General features: G+C 42.3%; 1 protein-coding gene across 16 annotated transcripts in view; it reads right to left on the reverse strand.

The window, feature by feature from the left end:
* MARK3 (microtubule affinity regulating kinase 3) overlaps nt 1-19,431 on the reverse strand; it is a 109,225-nt gene that overhangs the window by 38,993 nt on the left and 50,801 nt on the right. For 8 of the 16 annotated variants that reach the window (XM_059685319.1, XM_059685257.1, XM_059685239.1 and 5 more), the window contains 2 exons: nt 9,776-9,824; nt 7,274-7,339 (listed from right to left, as the gene is read on the reverse strand). In XM_059685319.1, the coding sequence (XP_059541302.1) occupies nt 7,274-7,339; nt 9,776-9,824 (115 nt within the window). Of the gene's footprint in view, nt 1-1,422; nt 1,494-7,273; nt 7,340-9,775; nt 9,825-19,431 lie in introns of those variants that run through there. The other 8 variants (XM_059685329.1, XM_059685298.1, XM_059685282.1 and 5 more) reach the window with 2 other exon arrangements.

Here is a 19,431-nt window from a genome sequence, read left to right on the forward strand (position 1 = left end):
TCTAATAACAGCACAACCTAATGAGTACAAATTTTGAGTTTTGATGTCACAGGACCAGACATCAAATTTTGGGCAAATTATTTCATCTGCCTGCGCTTCAGTTTCCTTATTTCTAGGAAATGAGCATGATACTCCTTAACTCACAAGGTGGCTGGATTTACGTTAATGTAGGTAAAGCACTTTTCCCAATGCCTGGCAGGTAGTGATCAATAAATAAATGGTAATTATTATTGTTAAAAACTTGGAAATAGTTTTAATTAGTATAATCATAGATATTATGAAAGGCTCTGGTTTTTAAGGCTCAACTGTCAAAAACTAAGGTTAAGAGTGAGGCTAGCCCCACCGGCATGGCTCAGTGGTTGAGCATCGGTCGACTTATGAACAAGGAGGTCACGGTTCAATTCTTGGTCAGGGCACAGGCCCTGGCTGCGGGCTTGATCCCCAGTTTGGGGCATGCAAGAGGCAGCTGATTGATGATTCTCTCTCATCATTGATGTTTCTATCTCTCTCTATGGAAGACAGTATGGAGTTTCCTCAAAAAACGAAAAATGGAACTCCCATTTGACCCTGTGATCCCACTTCTAGGAATATATCCCAAGAAACCAGAAACATCAATCAGAAAGGATATATGTACCCATATGTTCATAGCAGCACAGTTCATCATAGCTAAGATCTGGAAACAGCCTAAGTGCCCATCAGTAAATGAATGGATTAGAAAACTGTGGTACATCTACACAATGGAATACTATGCTGCTGTAAAAAAGAAGGAACTCTTACCATTTGCAGTGGCATGGATGGAACTGGAGAGCATTATGCTAAGTGAAATAAGCCAGTCAATGAAGGAAAAACACCACATGATCTCACTCACTCATGGATAATAAAGACCATTATAAACTTATGAACAAAAATAGATACAGAGGCAGAGCTGCCTCGAACAGATTGTCAAACTACAGCAGGAAAGCCGGGGAGGGTTGAGGGGCGGGAGGGGTAAGAGATCAACCGAAGGACTTGTATGCATGCATATAAGCATAACATAAGACACTGGGAGGTAGGGGAGGCCGGGGGATTGTTAAGGGCGGGGGGGGGGGGGGGGGGGGAAGGAGCCATATGCAATACTCTTTGTAATACTTTAAGCAATAAAACAATTAAAAAATAAATAAATAAATAAAAAATATGTTAAAAAACAAACAAAAAAACCTGAGGCTAAAATCCCATTAACAAAGCCAGAAACAGAAACCAAGGCTATCTCTAGAATAGTGCCTTAGGCACAAAAGGCACTTAATAAATTTTTGTTGAACTGAATGGCCAACCCCTGCTCCATCCAATGGGCCCTGTAACCATTTATATGTGCAGACACCTGTTCGTTTCAGGGTTTGAGATTACTTTATCAAATTAATAAACTAAAGGTACGTTAATTCATACCTGTCTAAATTTAGCTCTTGCTTCTTTTTCCTTCATTCTTCCATGTGCAACCAAATAGTCAAATACTTCACCTATAAATTGAGAGAAATAAAAGTAAAAAGAAGTCCTACTTCTGAGCATTAATCTTCCATAAATCGATAATGTTTCATTCTTAGCAATGCCTTAATTTTATTTTTAAATATAGGTATGAAGATAAACAGAAATATGTGGAATTTAAACTATGTCAGCCTTAAGTTCAACTACAGGTAAAGTTCATCTACAAATCTTGAAGCTAGATAAAAGCCCTGAAATTAAATTATAAACTTTCATTTTAAATATTATTTTTAATATGCTTTAATAAAAACTTAAAAGTGAAAATTAAAAGTGAAAATGGATGTTATTTTTGTTAAAAGAGGATGTCTTCACTATAGGACTATGACAAACTAGCACTTCATGAATATATTCATTCATTCAACAAATATTTATTGAGTGCCTACTAACTGCCAGGCACCGTCCCCAGGCTCTGTTGAAACACAGAGGTGAATAAAGCAAAGTCCCTTTCCTTGTGGAGTTTACATTCTAGTAGGGGAGACAGGTAGTAGACAGACAAGTGAATATACAGTACGTCAGATGATAAGAAGTACTGTGGAGAAAAAACGGACAAAGGAACAGGAAGTGTGCTTGTGTGTGCAAACATTTTGCTGACCAAGGGCAGCAGTGGATGGGCACAGGAATGGGTAGGAGGGTGGGGTCCTGAAGAGGCTGGTGGGCTTTGGTAAGGATTCAGGCACAGCGCCAAGTGAGAGCAGAGGAGAATATGAAATGGCTGACCTCTTACAAGGATCACTCTGGCTGCTAGAGGGAGAAGCAGGTTAGGGGTGGGGAAGAGACAGGATGAGAGCGCTGGGCCTAGAGTGGGACAAGGCAGCGATGTGAGAAGGGAGGAAATCAGGACAAAGAGTGGGGGTAAAGCCAAGAGAACGCGCTGGTGGACATTTCTTGGGGAAGAGGGGTGACATTCAACGAATGTATCAGTACTGCCAACTGCTTATCAATTTGGAATAAAGAAACAACACCTCTGAAATCCACAGAAAGAGTCCTAATTTAACAAACATGGTATAAAATGTGTTCTGGAAAGAATCCTGTCTGCTTCATACAAAGACCACCACCACCAGCTTAGCGACAACATTTGACAAAAATATTTTGCCTGGCCAGCGTGGCTCAGTGCTTGATTGTTGATCTACGAACCAGGAGGTCATGGTTTGATTCCTGGTCAGGGCACATGCCCAGGTTGTGGGTTTGATCTCCAGTGGGGAGCGTGCAGGAGGCAGCCGATGAATGATTCTCTCTCATCAGTGATATTTCTCTCTCTCTCTCCCTCTCTGAAATCAATAAAAATTTATTTTTAAAAACATTTTGATACTTAAAAACAGCTGGTTCTGAACATAAATATTTTTGAGGAAAAAAAGTCATTCTGAATTGCGATGACTATCTCTGCCTTTTTAAGCCTTTAGCCCTAACTCGGATACATTTTTAAACAAGGGAGAGTATTTTTCATTTATCACTTGATTGCATAATGATCTTTTAAAAAGGTATTACATGTCAATTAACACCAAACAATTCATTTAACTGTGATGGCTTCTGAAGTTAAATGTCAGCTCCTAAACTGTTAGCATTTCCTAAGGAAATGGCCTTCCTTTTGCAAATAGAACACAATGTCAAAACAAGTAGCTAAGCCCTACCTGGTTTGGCTCAGTGGATAGCATGTTGGCCTGCGGACTGAAGGGTCCACGTTTGATTCTGGGACCCTGGTTGGGGCGTATGCAGAAGGCAACCAATCGATGTAATTCTCTCACACCGATATTTCTATCTTTCCCTCTCTCTTCCACTCTCTAAAAATCAATGGAAAAATACACTCTGGTGAGGATTAAAAAAACAAAACTAGTTAAAATATGAAAACAACTAAGGATATATGCATATCATATGGAAAAGTTTTGACTTAAAAAACATTAATAAATTAGACCCACTAGTTATTGTAGGGGTCTGTCCCTTCCTCACACCTAACCTGCTACTCCCTCATTTCATATTCTCTTCTGCTCTCACAGATAAAGTCCAAGTCTGTCAAAGTAATTTTAAAACAATTTTATAAATTCAAATATAATATAAACCTCTTAAGAGTTTTAGGAACCATAAAATCATACTCACAATTACTAAGTTATACATCAGGAATTCATCCCACATCTGTTTTTTCCTTATTAAAAGCTAGAGGCCCGGTGCACAAAATTTTTGTGGGGGAGTGGGGTGGGAGGTGTACCTCAGCCCGGCCTGCACCCTCTTGCAATTGGGGACCCTTCAGGGGATGTCTGACTGCCAGTTTAGGCCCGATCCTGCAGGGGATTCCCTGCAGGATCGGGCCTAAACCGGCAGACAGACATGCCTCTCGCAATCCAGGACCACTGGCTCCTAATTGCTCACCTGCCTGCCTGCCTGCCTGCCTGATCACCCCTACCCACTATGCCTGCCGGCCTGATCGCCCCTAACTGCCTCTGCCTCGGCCACCCCTGCCGCCACGGCTTCGTCTGGAAAGATGTCCAGAAGGTCGTTCGGCTGTCGGGTCTAATTAGTATATTATACTTTTATTATTATAGATGTATTAGCACTCAGATTAAGCTGCTAAACAGAAAACCTCTAAAGCAGTGGTTCTCAACCTTCCTAATGCTGTGACCCTTTAATACAGTTCCTCATGTTGTGGTGACCCCCATTTTCATTGTTACAAATTGAACATAATTAAAGCATAGTGATTAATCACAATTTTAAATTGTTTTAAAATTACTTTGACAGACTTGGACTTTATCTGTGAGAGCAGAGAATATGAAATGAGGGAGTAGCAGGTTAGGTGTGAGGAAGGGACAGACCCCTACAATAACTAGTGGGTCTAATTTATTAATGTTTTTTAAGTCAAAACTGTTTTCCATATGATATGCATTTATCCTTAGTTGTTTTCACATTTTAACTAGTTTTGTTTTTTTAATCCTCACCGGAGTGTATTTTTCCATTCATTTTTAGAGAGTGGACGAGAGAGGGAAAGATATGTGTTTCCCGATGGTCTTTTTTTTTTTTTAAATATATTTTATTGATTTTTCACAGAGAGGAAGGGAGAGGGATAGAGAGCTAGAAACATCGATGAGAGAGAAGCATCCATCAGCTGCCTCCTGCACACCCCCTACTGAGGATGTGCCCGCAACCAAGGTACATGCCCCTGACCGAATCGAACCTGGGACCCTTCAGTCCCCAGCCCGACACTCTATCCAGTGAGCCAAACCAGCCAGGGCTTCGATGGTCTTAAGCAACCCCTGTGAAAGGGTTGTTCGACCCCCAAAGGGTTCGCGACCCACAGATTGAGAACTGCTGATCTAAAGGCTATCTGTCTCTTAGAGAAAGAATAGCAAACAGCGGCTCTCTCCACCCAGGTCAGGGGCCCTGTGGCTGATGGAAGGACACTGGACAGGACAGTTGAGAAAGCTCTTGGATGAAGGCTCGGGTCCTGCCCCTAGTGATGGAACTGCTGGCACAGAACACCTTTCCAGGCTTTAGTCTCATCTGTGATATGAGGTAGGTGTCCTGGATGATTTCTAAGATTTCTTCCCACTCTATATTCGCTGATTCTGCTAAACAGAAAAACACCAGACCGGGGAGAGACAGGTAGTAAATCTAATGAAACTTTTATTGTTCAAAATGGCAAACGTGAACAATCACAGAGATGTCCTGAAAGCTGACAGTGCTTTATGAGATGATTAAACAAATGGCCAAAGCCAATACACCGCCTCCACTGATTAACGCTTTTTAATGCTCCTCAGAGGAGGGCCATGTTAGCAAGTCAGAGAAACTCAGAGACATGTAACCTATCAGGCCACTCTGCCATGAGGGGAACTGGATGGACTGACCCCACCTCCTTCCAAAAGCACATCCTCTTTCTACTAACACTGGGTGCTTCTTAGATGTTTATGTTTTTTTTCTTTAATATCCTTTATTGATTTTAGAGAGAGGAAAGAAGAGGAAGAGAGAGATAGAAATATTGATGAGAGAGAAACACTGATCAGCTTCCTCCACACACCTGGGCATATACCCTGACTAGGAATCAAACCAGTGACCTCTTGGTTCATGGGTCGACACTCAGCCATTGAGGCATGCTGGCTGGGCCAGATGTTTCTGTTTTGTTCATATATAAGAACAATCTCTACAACACTGTACCTAAAATTGATGGGAACAGAAAGCCATGACCAGAGGCTCCAGGCCTGGCCAAGTGACCACAGTGAGACTTCCCAGCCTCCTTGCCTCAAGGATAAAAGGCCATCCCTCACTGCCCGGCCACATCATGGAGTCATTGTGAAGCTCAAGGACAGATCAGGTAAGAGAAGGCACTTGTGTACTGTAAAGGCTACACAAATGAAAAGGTTATTAATATTTACTCTGTAAGATGAGTAGAAAGTATTAGAACTCCATAGAGATTTTCAGTTCTTCAATAATCCTTCAGCTCTTCCTACTACTAATCAATTGTGAAAATACCAACTAAATTCTTCAACCACACATTTAAAACAGAAGTCCTATAACTAATAACAAATTCGGAGTACGAAAAAGGGATGTCAGGGGTGTGCCTACTACTTGCTCACAACAGGCTTCCCATCTTTTATTCAATGGTTAACTCACTACAATGAGGCTACAATTTAACTTTTTGTCTTCAGATTTTATAATCTGAATAAAAGTGCTAATGAAAAAATAAAACCCTAACCAAAACAACTTAAGCTATACTGTAGAGTCAAATAGAGTATGTCCCCAGTAGTTTATAATTTTATAAAGTTAATTAAATTCTTATTTGTTGAGAAAATGCTATGTGTCAGACAACTGTGCTAGAAGTAGGAAACACCCAAAGATAAGCAGGACAGCTTCTGACCTCCACAAACTCACACAGGGTCCAACAACTACAAGCCTACCATAAAATGAGAATCTCTGTGAAAGACAACAGCTATAAATACGGCTGTATATATTCATTTCAGAAAAAATGTCTACCTTTATATAAACGTGCAGGCAAATAATTACGAGTCCTTAGTATTTAAGGAGACTCTAATCACATGCACTATAACCACCACTTCTGATCGTGGGAAAGATGGACAACAAGGACATGGAAATCTGATGAGGAAAAGCAGGTCTATTTCAAACAGGCTAATATCCAGGGTTATATATAAAAATCCAAGTACATGAAAGAAATAAAATGTGGTGTAGACACACATACACACACACAGGAATATTATTCAGTCTTAAAAAGGAAGGAAATCCTGTCACATGCTACAACATAGATGAGCCTTAAGGATATTATGCTAAGTGACACAGGCAGTCAAAAGGACAAAAATGATGATTCCACTCATGTAAGGTCCCTAAAGCAGTCAAAGTCATAAAGACAGAGAGCAGCATGCGGCTGCCAGGGACTGGGGGTGGAGGGAGCAGGCAGCCAGTGTTTAATGGGACAGAGCTATAGTTTTGCAACATGAAAAAAGCTGTGTGGATAGAGGGTGGTGATGGTTACACAACAATGTGTATTACTTAATGCCACTGAACTATACACTTTAAGTGATTAAAATGGTAACTTTTATGTTGTGTAATTTTACCACAATAAAAAAATCCAAGTATTGGATATTGTCAATTTAAAATGTTAATAGTAAAACAATCACAACCCACAGAACTGCTAACAGCTGGCTTTTTTGATTTTCATCCTAGTGTATTATGACTGTGCATATTAAAGAAACCTTAATAATTATCAATACGGGAATGTACTCTTCCAAAAGGAAAGAAAGAAAAACACATGTAAGTTTCTTACCTCCACTTGCATACTCCATGATTAGGTAGAGTGTTTTGTCAGTTTCGATGACTTCAAATAACTTCACTGGGGGAGGGGAGAGGATACAGAAGAAACAAATGTTTGTGTGCATATACTAGGTACATATAAACTGTAACTACAAAAAGTAACTATTTTCTATTAAAGATTTTAATAGACGGCCCTCTAAAAACTGCTTTTAGGACATTTATTATATATTACAACAACAGAAAATATTTTGTAAGACCTCGGAATTCCATAAAAATAAGTTCTTTCTGGGTGCTGCGAGGGTGTTCCTGGCGTGCACGCACAGCCTGGGGGAGTGTGCCTGCCCATCATCTCCCGTTGCTGGCAGTGTGTCAGTCCCAGTAGCTTTCTGCCCAGCAGCTCTTCCCTTGCGTCTCAGGAAAAGCCAACTTATTTCACATTCAAACAGCAGGGACTGCTCCCATCAACTCTACTTCTGCAAGTGCAAATCCATTTACTTTTTGTTCTGGCTTCAAGGATATATTTAATTCTATCTGAGCCTTGTATTGCTTGGGAAACATACAATTCTCCAAAAACAAGGTTCCTTTGTTACTATTCTGAAGCCAGAGATGGAAGGAAGTAGAAGGGATTATACTATAATGAACTGAAAAGAACTTCTAAAAGAATTCTTTTCAATGGGTCAGAGTAACATTATTATATTAGATCCTGTGACAGAGAGAAATAACCTTTCGATTACTGATAATTCATAAAACCATAAAAAAAATCAAAATACACATATTTTTAAATAAAACTGAATTTCTAAAGCTATCAAATCACTATTTGCATTATCTACTTTATTTTGGTAATACATACTTTAAAATTAAATTTACCGAAGGGTTGAGGGAATGCTAGTCTTTTATATTTTGGGGTATTTTCTGATGTTTTAACATAAGAGTAATAGGCCAAATAAAATGCCTAACATAGTAATTAATATATTTTTGTTGAACTAATGAATAAAACTATCATATTTCTAAGATGATATATTTGGGTTATCAAGAAAAATCATTGAGATAAATTTAAGACATATATGCTGGAACACCATCAACATATAAACAAAACCTTTCTCAAATTCCAATGTAAATATTAGCTCTCCTGGGAAAACGACTTTAATCCAATAATAATTTAAATTTTTAGACATTTAAATCTATTATCAAAGATAATAGATCAAAGATAGGTCAGTTAGTATAAGTAGAGAGAACTCTAATCAGGGTACAATTTAATTAATTAAAAAATAAAATAAATATGCTTAAGTTAGCTAGTTCTAGGCAGTAGTAATAAAAAGTGTTTTGGATGAAAAGTTGGAATTTAAAATTCAGAGTTGGCTAGCTAACCCAAAGGGTTGAAACAAAAAGTGAAGGCTTTCTTTTAATAATATTCCTTGTTATTTTTCTTTTCTACAAACATATATTTTACTGATTTTAAGATGTACAGTTTTTCACTTTTTAACTAATATCGCTGATAATGGGATGATGGCTTGGTAGCATTGTTTTATTTTAGTTCATAAAACAATAAAGCCTTTTAAATAATGGTGGCTCCGATTGGGTGAAATAGAGCATAATCTTCTCTTCCTGTGCCACAAGAATTCTTAATAGGCTATCCTTAACATCAAATGTCACCTCTCCCACTTCCGAGAAGTGATTCTGATAGTAAACTAATACAACTGGCTGTCTTAAGAGTTATTTCACTTTTGTGTATATATTTCACTATTCTTCTAATCAATATTTATTAAGTGTTCACTATGTACATGATAAAAGAGTTATTTTACTCTTGAAGTAATATTTTTAGACTGCAGGAGCTATCACTGTGTAAAGAAGCACTTATATTATTTTTAAAAAGTTCTATTATGATATGTGGGATCAAAAATTTTCATTGAGATATCTGTACAACAGGTCAGGATTCGGCAGTTTCATACTTTCATCGTGGTCCTGCAATGATGAGGGCAGGACCAGGGCCCTTCCTCATCTCTGAGCCCACCTCATTACCCGGCAGAGCTGTGCAGAGGACACTCAAAACAGATCTGTGCCATATAAAGCAATTCATATCAAAATCCCAGTGGATAACTATCCTATGTCTTTTTAAATGGTTCAATGTACAAGTATTTACTTAGAAAAAAGCTACAGCAAAAGGTCTATCTTTGAAAATCTTAACTCTGACTTAACAGAATTCCCTTCTCTCTAGCTATGAATTAAATATAACTATATTTTCCAATAATTAAAAATAGATTATAATCTAATTATAGATGTTTCTACTGCGTTAAAACTTTAAATTAACATGTTCAGTATCTAAGCTTTTAACCCATCTTTAGTAAATTGCAGAAAGTTAATACAAATGATAAACAATTTGGAGGTATATTTTATTAAAAGTGTGCCTGGGCTGGGAAGAGGGAAGACATCTCTCCCCTGGAACACATGATTAACTTTATGAGATACTTTCAAGAATGTATTTAGACCCAAAAATACTTAAGAAAGCAGAAAGTACCTATGTTTGGATGATTTAAAATCTTCATTATTCTTACTTCTCTGAAGAGCTAAAAAACAAACACACAATCCCCCCAGAACAGGTTATTACACATTATCTTCCACTGTTGCAATAGAAATTTACATTTTTACCTAGAGGCCTGATTCACTGGTAACGTTCAGTAGTTCACATGTAAGACTAACATGATAGCACAGTGTAACCAGGAAGCAGCTTTAACCCAACACCACAGCTCCTCTCTCTCTTGTGAAAAAGCAGAGGTGCTAGGGACCCCAAAAGCTGGATGCTACTTTGCTGTCGTGAACACAGATGACTGGATTCAGGCAAGAATAGTTTGTGACTAGATTTAGTCTGACTCAGTGTCGCCCCAGGGGTTCTAATTCTGTAAATCTAAACGCATAGTCCCAGTGAGCTACATCCTGAGTGTACTGGACTTATAATGCCAAGTAATCCTATGAGAGATTTTCAACGAGACCATGGCAGGAGTCCTCACAGGGCAGGTCACTTCGCATGGAAGCTGATCACACTGCCTCGCAGGCTCCCTTCACACGCGCCATGTGACTTGCTCTGGTTGATGGGACGCTGTTGAACTTGAAGCAAGCAAGGGCAGGACAAAAGGTTTGTGCAGCGGGGCTTACTTTCTTGGAACGATGTCCTAACATGAAGACAGTTTAGCCTCTTTGAGGATGAAACACTGCACGTAAAGAGACCATGGTTCCACCTGAGGGCAGCCCACCAACTCGCCCCCTGAACGCTGCCACACAAGCGGACCCAGGGGAGACCAGAATGCACTGCTTCGTCAGGAGCAGCAGAGCTCCCAGGCATCACATGGAGTGAGGACAACAGTCAACTGCTGCTGTCTGAACAGGTGCTGTGAATTCAGGAGGCAGAGCATGATGGCCGGGGCTAATACAGGATGATCTCAGAAAATAACAGGAACTGAGAGGCCAGCCCACCCAACCCTCTGGCAAACAAGTGGAGACAAAAAAAGAGGAAAAGACCGTCCAAAGTCCGTGGGCAGTCTGGCCAGACCAGGTCTCTCAGTGCACAGTGTCCTGCCACCTGCAGGAGACAGGGCTGGGGGAGCTCTGGAAGGTGAGGAGGGGCTGGCTACGTGCAAAAGGAAGTTTCGAGAAACAACAAGGCTCTGGCTGTGCTGGTCCTCGCCCACCATATCTAATCTAGAGGTGGCCTAGCAGCTAACAACTGAGAACACGGAGACACGGATGTATCTGACCTACAAACTGAGCTCAGAGCTTAAAAACACGGAACCAGATGCACAGACTTCCTGTCTGGAAAACTGACTCATCTCCAAAAGCAGGGGCGTGTTTATCACCAACATAAACACCTCTGGTGGCTGCTGTGGCCATTCTCAGATTTGATGTTCCAGATGAGAAGATTGCCACCCTGACAGCCAACCATCAGGCCTGAGTTCTTTCTTAGCTTCCCTCGGCTACACTGACACAGAAAACCCGTTTCCCATCTGTAGGAGTTGAATGAGTAGCTGTAGTTTGAATCTCCCAGTTACTGCCACAACAGCGAAGTCAGAAGAGCTCTAGGTCGGCTGCCACACCCCACGGCGGCCTCTGGTCATCCCTCCAACCTCCACTCGGTCCCTGCTCCGCAACCTCAATTCCCGTCCGGTCCCAGAACACACCCAGCTCTTCCTTTCCTCGAAAGTCTTGTCTCCTTTTCATCCTTCCGGTCTCAGGGAGATTCTCTGAAAGCCTCATCCCAGTCTGTCTCCCTTGTTTCACAGCATTCTTCTCTAGAGTGTTTTTTAGGTTGGGATGGTACATTCTGGTGGACCTATTTATTGCCACCTCACCATCCACAGGAAGCACAGCTGTCTCCTTTTACTCCCCCGCAGCTGAAACAGCTGGCACACACAAGAACCCATCTGCTTGAGAAATGTTTGCGGGAAAGTACTAACGCTCGGTAAGTACGGCGGAGCCAGCCTCCTTGGCAGTCCATGACCATACCGCTTGCTGCAGAGCTGTGAGGGGTCTGCTGGCCAGAGAGCAGGCTGAAAGAAGGCATGTGTTAGGGAGTGACACATGCCTAACACATGTTTGTTTTTTGAAATTTCTACTAGTAGTACTGAAACAAAATAATTAGAACCAAAGGGCAGAAAAAAGATGGACTATTCTAGGAGTTCAAGGGGGAGAAAGCGCGTGTGTTAGATGGCACCATGGAGGAAATGGAACTATACAGGGCCTAAAAAAGGTGCCCCCAGTAGAAAACGGGCTCTGTGTGCTCCGTGGGTCTGAGTGGAGACAGGGAGGTGTGACCAATAAGAACCAAGTGACCTATCTGGCACAGAGTGTGCTTCCAAGTGTGGACACCAGGCCTGTGATCAATCATGAGGGTGCTGGTACCAACTGCAGGTTTCTGGGCCCCACCAGTCACCAGATCTGAACTGGTCCTTGAGAATCTTACTTTTCAGCAAGCACCCCAGGTCTGGTAGTTTTTTTGTTCTTTTTAAAATATATATTTTTAAATTAATTTCAGAGGGGGAGGAGAGAGGAAGGGAAGGAGAGGGAGGAAGGGAAGAAAAGAAAAGGAGGGAGGGAGAGAGAGAAACATCAATAATGAGAGAGAATCATTTATCACCTGCCTACTGCACACCCCCACTGGAGAGCGAGCCCACAACCCGGGCATGCGACTTGACCAGGAACTGAACCTTGACCTCCTGGTTAGGTCAATACTCAACCACTGAGCCACACCATTGGGCAGGTGTGGTAGTTTTTAAGTAGGTCCACAAATTCCTTGACAATCTTCCCCTCGGAAGGAAGAACTTAGTATCTCCCCCTTTGAGTATAGGGGGCACTTAGTGATTTGCTTCGAAGGAACAGAGTAAGGCAGAAGCAATGGTGGGGGCTTAAGAGACTGACCGGGCCAATAAAGGGCACTGTGGCTCGGTGAGGACAGGAGTTCCCAGATGGACAGGCCCGGGTGGCAGGGAGACCTCACGCACACAGCTGGGAAAGCGCAGTCTCCTGAGGGCAGCCAGGCGAGGCCTTTGGAAGCAATCACCAGCCCCGCACAAATCTGCGGAGGCCTGCACTGTGGCTCTAACCGAAGAGCACCCGAGTCAGACCCGCACAGCTGTCACTCCCTAACACATGACTCAGAAACTGCGCGGTAACAATGTTGCGTTTCAGTTGCTAAGCTTTGGAGTAATCTGCTAGAGAGCAGTAGATGACTGCTACACTACAGATAGCACATGAGGGTTCCTGAGTTACAGCAGGCGTCACACAGAGACGAGCTGTGAAAACAGAGGAGAGATGTACAAGCTTAACTGTGCAGGCAGAAAGAGCCGCCCAAGGTTCCCTAACAGGCAGTCCCTATCAGAATCATGCTAACCTCTAGAAGGTAGAAATGAGTTAATACACTTACACCAAGTCAAGCACGAGGCTAACAGTTATCAAGTGCCGTGTCTGAAGCAGAGCCAGAAGCTTCACATCCATGATCACATCTAACAGAAGCGCCTGGGGAGAAACCAAGATGGTGGCATAGGTAAACACCAGAGATTGCTGCCTCGCACAACCACTTCAAAAATACAACTAAAAGACGAAACGGACATCATCCAGAACCACAGGAAGGCTGGATGAGTGGAAATTCTACAAGTAGAAGGAAAGAGAAAAGCATACCAAGACTCAGAGGAGGTGCGGAGCGGAAGTAAAATACAGAGGTGCAGAGGCGCATTCGGAGAGGGTTGGCGGCTAAGGACATGGTTGTCTTTTTCAATCGAGAGGGAGTCTCAAGCTCTGAGCTCCAGTTCCAGGCGAGTCTCTGGGGACCCGGTCATACGGGAGAAATTGGACTGTCTGACAATGGTCGGAACTCGAGGGCAGCTTTCTCTCGGAGGTGCTTGCAGCGATTGCTGGGACACTGAGAAGCAAGGCCTCTGAGGGCACTACTGAGAGCAGCCATAACTGCTCACTCTGCCCTGTTGATCCCCTGGGACCCCCGCCCTGCCCAAGCCACAGAGGCTTTTGCATATGAAAGGCCTGGCCCTTTGCAATCTGATAATTACCTAACAATCTGCAGCTGGCCCAAGGACCCAGGGCAATTTGCATTGCATCACAGCTGGCTCCTGCTGGATAGCCTCAGGCAGAGGCTAGATTAGCACTTCCTTAGAGATCAAGGAGCCAGTGTGCCGGTGGTCAGAGTGGGACCATCCAGATTGCAGCTCCTCGGATCCATAAAGGACACACTCAGGGGGCAGACTCAGTGACCACCAAAGCCCCATCGAAGCAAGTCTTGCCCAGGAGGGGTGTCTCCAGCACCGAAGTTCTCCCACTGCAGACACAGCTGATTCTCACAGCCAATTGGCCTGGAGGTCAATCTTTCCCAGTGTTACCTACAACAATCAAGGCTTAACTACAACAAGACTGTGCACAAAGCCCACAAGGGGGTGCACCAAGAGTGTCCTCCTCAGGTAATTGGGGAGGCTGAGCCACTGGGCCCTATAGGGCACCTAGCACAGAAAGCCACTCTATCGACACAGCAAAGCGTAAAAAAAAATGCGGAAACAAAGAAACAGGACACAAATGACAGAAATGGAGGAAAGCAAACTACTGGATATAGAGTTCAAAACCACACTTTTAAGGTTTTTCAAGAATTTTCTAGAAACCGCCGATAAACTTAATGAGACACTCAAGAAATCTAATGAGACCCTCAATGTTGTGATAAAGGACCAACTAGAAATTAAGCATATACTGACTGAAATAAAGAATATTATACAGCCGAAACCGGTTTGGCTCAGTGGATAGAGCGTCGGCCTGCGGACTGGGGGGTCCCAGGTTCGATTCCGGTCAAGGGCATGTACCTGGGTTGTGGGCACATCCCCAGTAGGAGATGTGCAGGAGGCAGCTGATCGATGTTTCTAACTCTCTATCCCTCTCCCTTCCTCTCTGTAAAAAATCAATAAAATATATTAAAAAATAAAATAAAATAAAATAAAATAAAAAATAAATGGTGGATTCTCTTTAAAAAAAAAAAAAAAAGAATATTATACAGACTACCAACAGCAGACTAGAGGATCACAAGAATCAAGTCAACGATTTGAAATATGAAGATGCAAAAAACACCCAACCGGAAAAGCAAAATGAAAAAAGAATCCAAAAATATGAAGATAGTGTAAGGAGCCTCTGGGACAGCTTCAAGCGTGCCAACATCCGAATTATAGGGGTTCCAGAAGAAGAGAGAGCAAGATATTGAAAACCTATTTGAAGAAATCATGACAGAAAACTTCCCCTACCTGGTGAAAGAAATAGACTTACAGGTCCAGGAAGCGCAGAGAACCACAAACAAAAAGAATCCAAAGAGGACCACACCAAGACACATCATAATTAAAATGCCAAGAGCAAAAGACAAAGAGAGAATCTTAAAAGCAGCAAGAGAAAGACAGTCAGTTACCTACAAGGGAGTACCCATACGACTGTCAGCTGATTTCTCAACAGAAACTTTGCAGTCCAGAAGGGAGTGGCAAGAAATATTCAAAGTGATGAATGCCAAGAACCTACAACCAAGATTACTTTATCCAGCAAAGCTATCAGTCAGAATTGAAGGTCAGATAAAGAGCTTCACACATAAGAAAAAGCTAAAGGAGTTCATCACCACCAAATCAGTATTATATGAAATGCTGAAAGGTATCCTTTAAGAAGAGGAAGAAGAAAATGGTAAAAATACAAATTATGAACAACAAATACATATCTATCAACAAGTGAATCTGAAAATCAAGTGAATAAATAATCTGATGAACAGAATAAACTGGTGATTATAATAGAATCAGGGGCATGGGAAGGGAGTGGACTGGCTATTCTTGGGGGGGGGAGGAGGGGTGTGGGGGATGCAGGAAGAGACTGAACAAAAATCGTACACCTATGGATGAGGACAGTGGGAGGGGGGGTGAGGGCAGAGGGTGGGGTGGGAACCGGGTGGAGGGGAGCTATGGCGGGGGAAGAGGAACAACTGTAATAATCTGAACAATAAAGATAAAAAAAGAGAAAGGAAAAAAGAAACAATAGAAAAAAGAAAAAAAAAGAAAGAATTGCCCCACCTGTCAGGTGACTGAGAAAGTGAAGAAACTGGTCCCAGGACTCCCCCCAGCTAGGAGGTGCCAGAGCCGGGACTCGGAGCTGTCTGACTCCAAAGTCCACATGAGCCGCAGGATTCCACACAAATCCCTTCAAAATTTTCAAGTAACATAACTGATAGATTACAAGCTGCTGCTATAGAAAACCCCAGAGCAATAGATGGCTGGCAGAGAACTTTTTAAAAAGTCAACAATTTGCATATGTGATAATGCCAGAGATATCATATATTCAGATCAACTGTGAGCCTGATGGCTAAAGATAGTTAAATTTGCACAGAAATAATTTATTAAAGAAAACAGGAACATCAGACATCCCCATCAGAGCTGTAAAAATAAGTTTTTAAAGTTTTGTTATAAAAGAACATTTAAGAGAAATTTATCTATTTCTACTATCTTAATTCAACTTATTTTTATACATTTCATCTTATGCAGTTGCTGGTTGTAAAAAATAAAATGAATACACCTTGGCTGGTGTGGTTCACTTGGAGTATCGTCCCATACCCTAGGAGGTCGCAGGTTCGATTCCTGGTCAGGACATGCACCTAGGTGTCAGGTTCGATGCCCGGCCCCAGTTGGTCATGTGCGGAGGCAACCAGTCGATATTCTGCTCTCACATCAATGTTTTTCTATCACCCTCCTGACTTTCCCCCCTCTCTAAGAATCAATGAACATGGACTTGGGTGAGTATTAAAAACAAAACAAAAACCTAGAAGTGTATAAAGGGAAAGAATTCTCTCTTCACTGACCAATCAGCACCCTCCACACATCATCACATCCTCTTGTCCTCTAGGAACTGGTACACAGGAGCCAAACACACATCCCAGAAGGGACAAACTCAGGACTCTGGTATTCAGAATACCAAGGACACCAAACCTACTACATCACATAATAAACAAGTGTGCCAACAGCCAGAACTTGGGATGTACAGGAAGTCCCTTTAGAAAAAGAAAATTTTACGAAACAATATAAAAGTGAAATGAGCACATAACAGAGAGCTTGGGGGCACGGGGGAGTTCTCGACATAAAAGTGTGACCTACACATCCATGATGAGGTGCTGAGACCCCCTTCTGCACATGGAGGTCTGAGACAAAAGGGACGGGCAGGGAGGCGGATGACAATGTGTGTGAGAAATAATGGAAGGAGGAAATGACCCTCCTCTTCTTAGTAGGAAAGAGCTGCATTGTAAATCCAAGATGAGTGAGTACATATCTAGCAGCCTTGGGTGGAGAAGGAGACACGGTCAGGAAATATTCAGAGGGTAAGAGGAGGGGGGCTGTTGAAGCTGACACCCATGTTGGTGGATACGGATGCCACCGAGACAGGGAAGACACAATGGCTGAAAAGGCAAGGCAGGCTGAGGCTGGTTTCCGGACACCCCGTGAGGGGCAGTTAAGTGAGGATAGTGAGAGCACAGTTTGCATTTGGTGTTTAGGTCTGGAGCTCAGGACAGAAATCTGGATACAGATTTCCAAATTCTGGGCTAAGATTCCCAGTGTAAAGAGAGCACTGTGCTAGGAAGGGAATGACACTCCTCACGTGCAGAAGGAAGAGATAGGCTGGCCCGGGGACACATAGTTCAGAGAGAAGAGTCCACAATGTGAACTCAGAACAGGCAGGGAGAGAATGAAGTCCAGACGCTGGAGTCGCAGACCAACCTGCGGGGTCAGAAATCGTTTATGTGATCCTAGGATCTAGGTCCTAGGTCCTAGAGCACCTCTGGATGCTTCCTGAAGGAACAACGAATGAGGACACACCTGCCTTCCCTCGTCACTGAACAGAAATTGTCCCTTTGTCTCACTAACCACGCTGAGCACAGCACCTCTGCTGAATGAAAGAACAAATCCAAGACCCTCTCAGGCAAAACCAAGGAAGAGGAGCTGGCAAAAGCCCAGGGTTCATGGAGAAGGAATTGTCAAGAAAATGTGCTGAGAAGAAAAGAAAAAATGTGTCTTTACTTCTCTACACAGAGAAACATCTCTGGAAGGACCAATAGAAACTGATGCCGCTGGTTGTCCCAAGGGCAGCGCCCTGGGTGCTGGGAGTCAAGGGGTAGATGAAGACTTCTTTCTATATTTTTTGTGCCCTTTGAACTACATAACTATATTACCCATCTCCCCCACCTCTGAATTTTAAGGAAATGGGTTGAGAAACAAAGAAAAGTGGGGTTTTGTTGATTTAGCTAAAAGAAATTCCTGAAAAACAAGTAGATAAAAATCACTGTGTTTTGATCACTTAGCGAGAAGAGTTTACTATTGCTTTGCATCATGTGAACCAAGGCTGTTTGTTGGTGGGTGAAAGGCAAGCCAATCTCCAGGGAATCAATCGGCTTAAAGTCAAGCAAATACGAGAACTGGCTCAGGAGGCAAAATTTAAGGCTGATTCAGTCACTTTTAGAACCACCCTAACATTAAAATAAAGAACAAAATAAGAGAGTCAACAAATGATAGGGAAATATAATAATTATCAGCATCATTAAAGACCATTTGTTGAACACTAGCCCAAAGGGCCATTAGATATTTATAACATCATTCTCGGGCATACAAAATTATCAACTTAAACATTATGTTGCTCTGAAAAAAAGTTCCTAGATTTATTGAATTTCAAGTCCCCCCTATAGTTGCTTTGGCAGGCAGGGCCAGATCAAATGCTGCGGCCCAGGGGCCAGACGTTCCCCACCCCTGGTGTAAATGTGCTGCCATGTACTGAACCACGATTTTACTGATGCCATTTGATTACTGCTAAAGTTTTGCCATTATCACATTACAGTGGTCACCCCTGAGGTACACATCCCTGCACATGTACTGGCAGGGTAGATGCCTAGAAATCCAATGGGGGCCAAAGGGCACACATGCTTTTAACACCTTGCTAGTGCTATATTATTATCTAAAAATATAATTTACAGCATTGTCAAAATTATGAGATTTCCTGTTTCTCTACACTCTTGTCTACACTATGTGCTATCAGCTTTTGCAGATCTTTAGGATGGTATTGTTTAGGATGGTGAACATTTTTACTTGAATACTGACAATCTGTCCTATTAACTACCTAAGTGGATCTTCTGATTACTTTTACTAGGTTATATGGTCCTCTTTCTTTTTTTGTGTTTTGTTTTAATCCTCATCCGAGGATATTTTTTTCCATTGATTTTTAGAGAGAGTGAAAGGGAGAGAGGAGGAGGGCAGAGAGAGAGAGAGAGAGAGAGAGAGAAAAAAACACCAGTGTGAGAGAGACACATAGATTGGTTGCCTCCCACATGAGCCTAATGGGGGGTGGGGGGGGAGATAGGGAGTGAACCTGCAATCCAGGTATGTGCCCTTGCCCTTGACCCAGAATCAAACCTGGGACCCTTCGGTCCTTAGACTGACGCTCTAAAAACTAAGCAAAATTGACCAGGGTCTACTGTTTCTTATCAATTTACAATACTTTTATATAAACAGCTGATTGTTAAATAGGGGGGGGTAGAGGCACTGACCCCCACAGTCAAAAATCAACATGAAACTTTTATTTTTATTTATTGCTTTTAGAGAGAGGAAGGGAAAGAGAGGAAGAGCAAGA

This window comes from Myotis daubentonii, chromosome 1, assembly GCF_963259705.1.
Source record: "Myotis daubentonii chromosome 1, mMyoDau2.1, whole genome shotgun sequence".
In the NCBI taxonomy this organism is placed as follows: Eukaryota; Metazoa; Chordata; class Mammalia; order Chiroptera; family Vespertilionidae; genus Myotis; species Myotis daubentonii.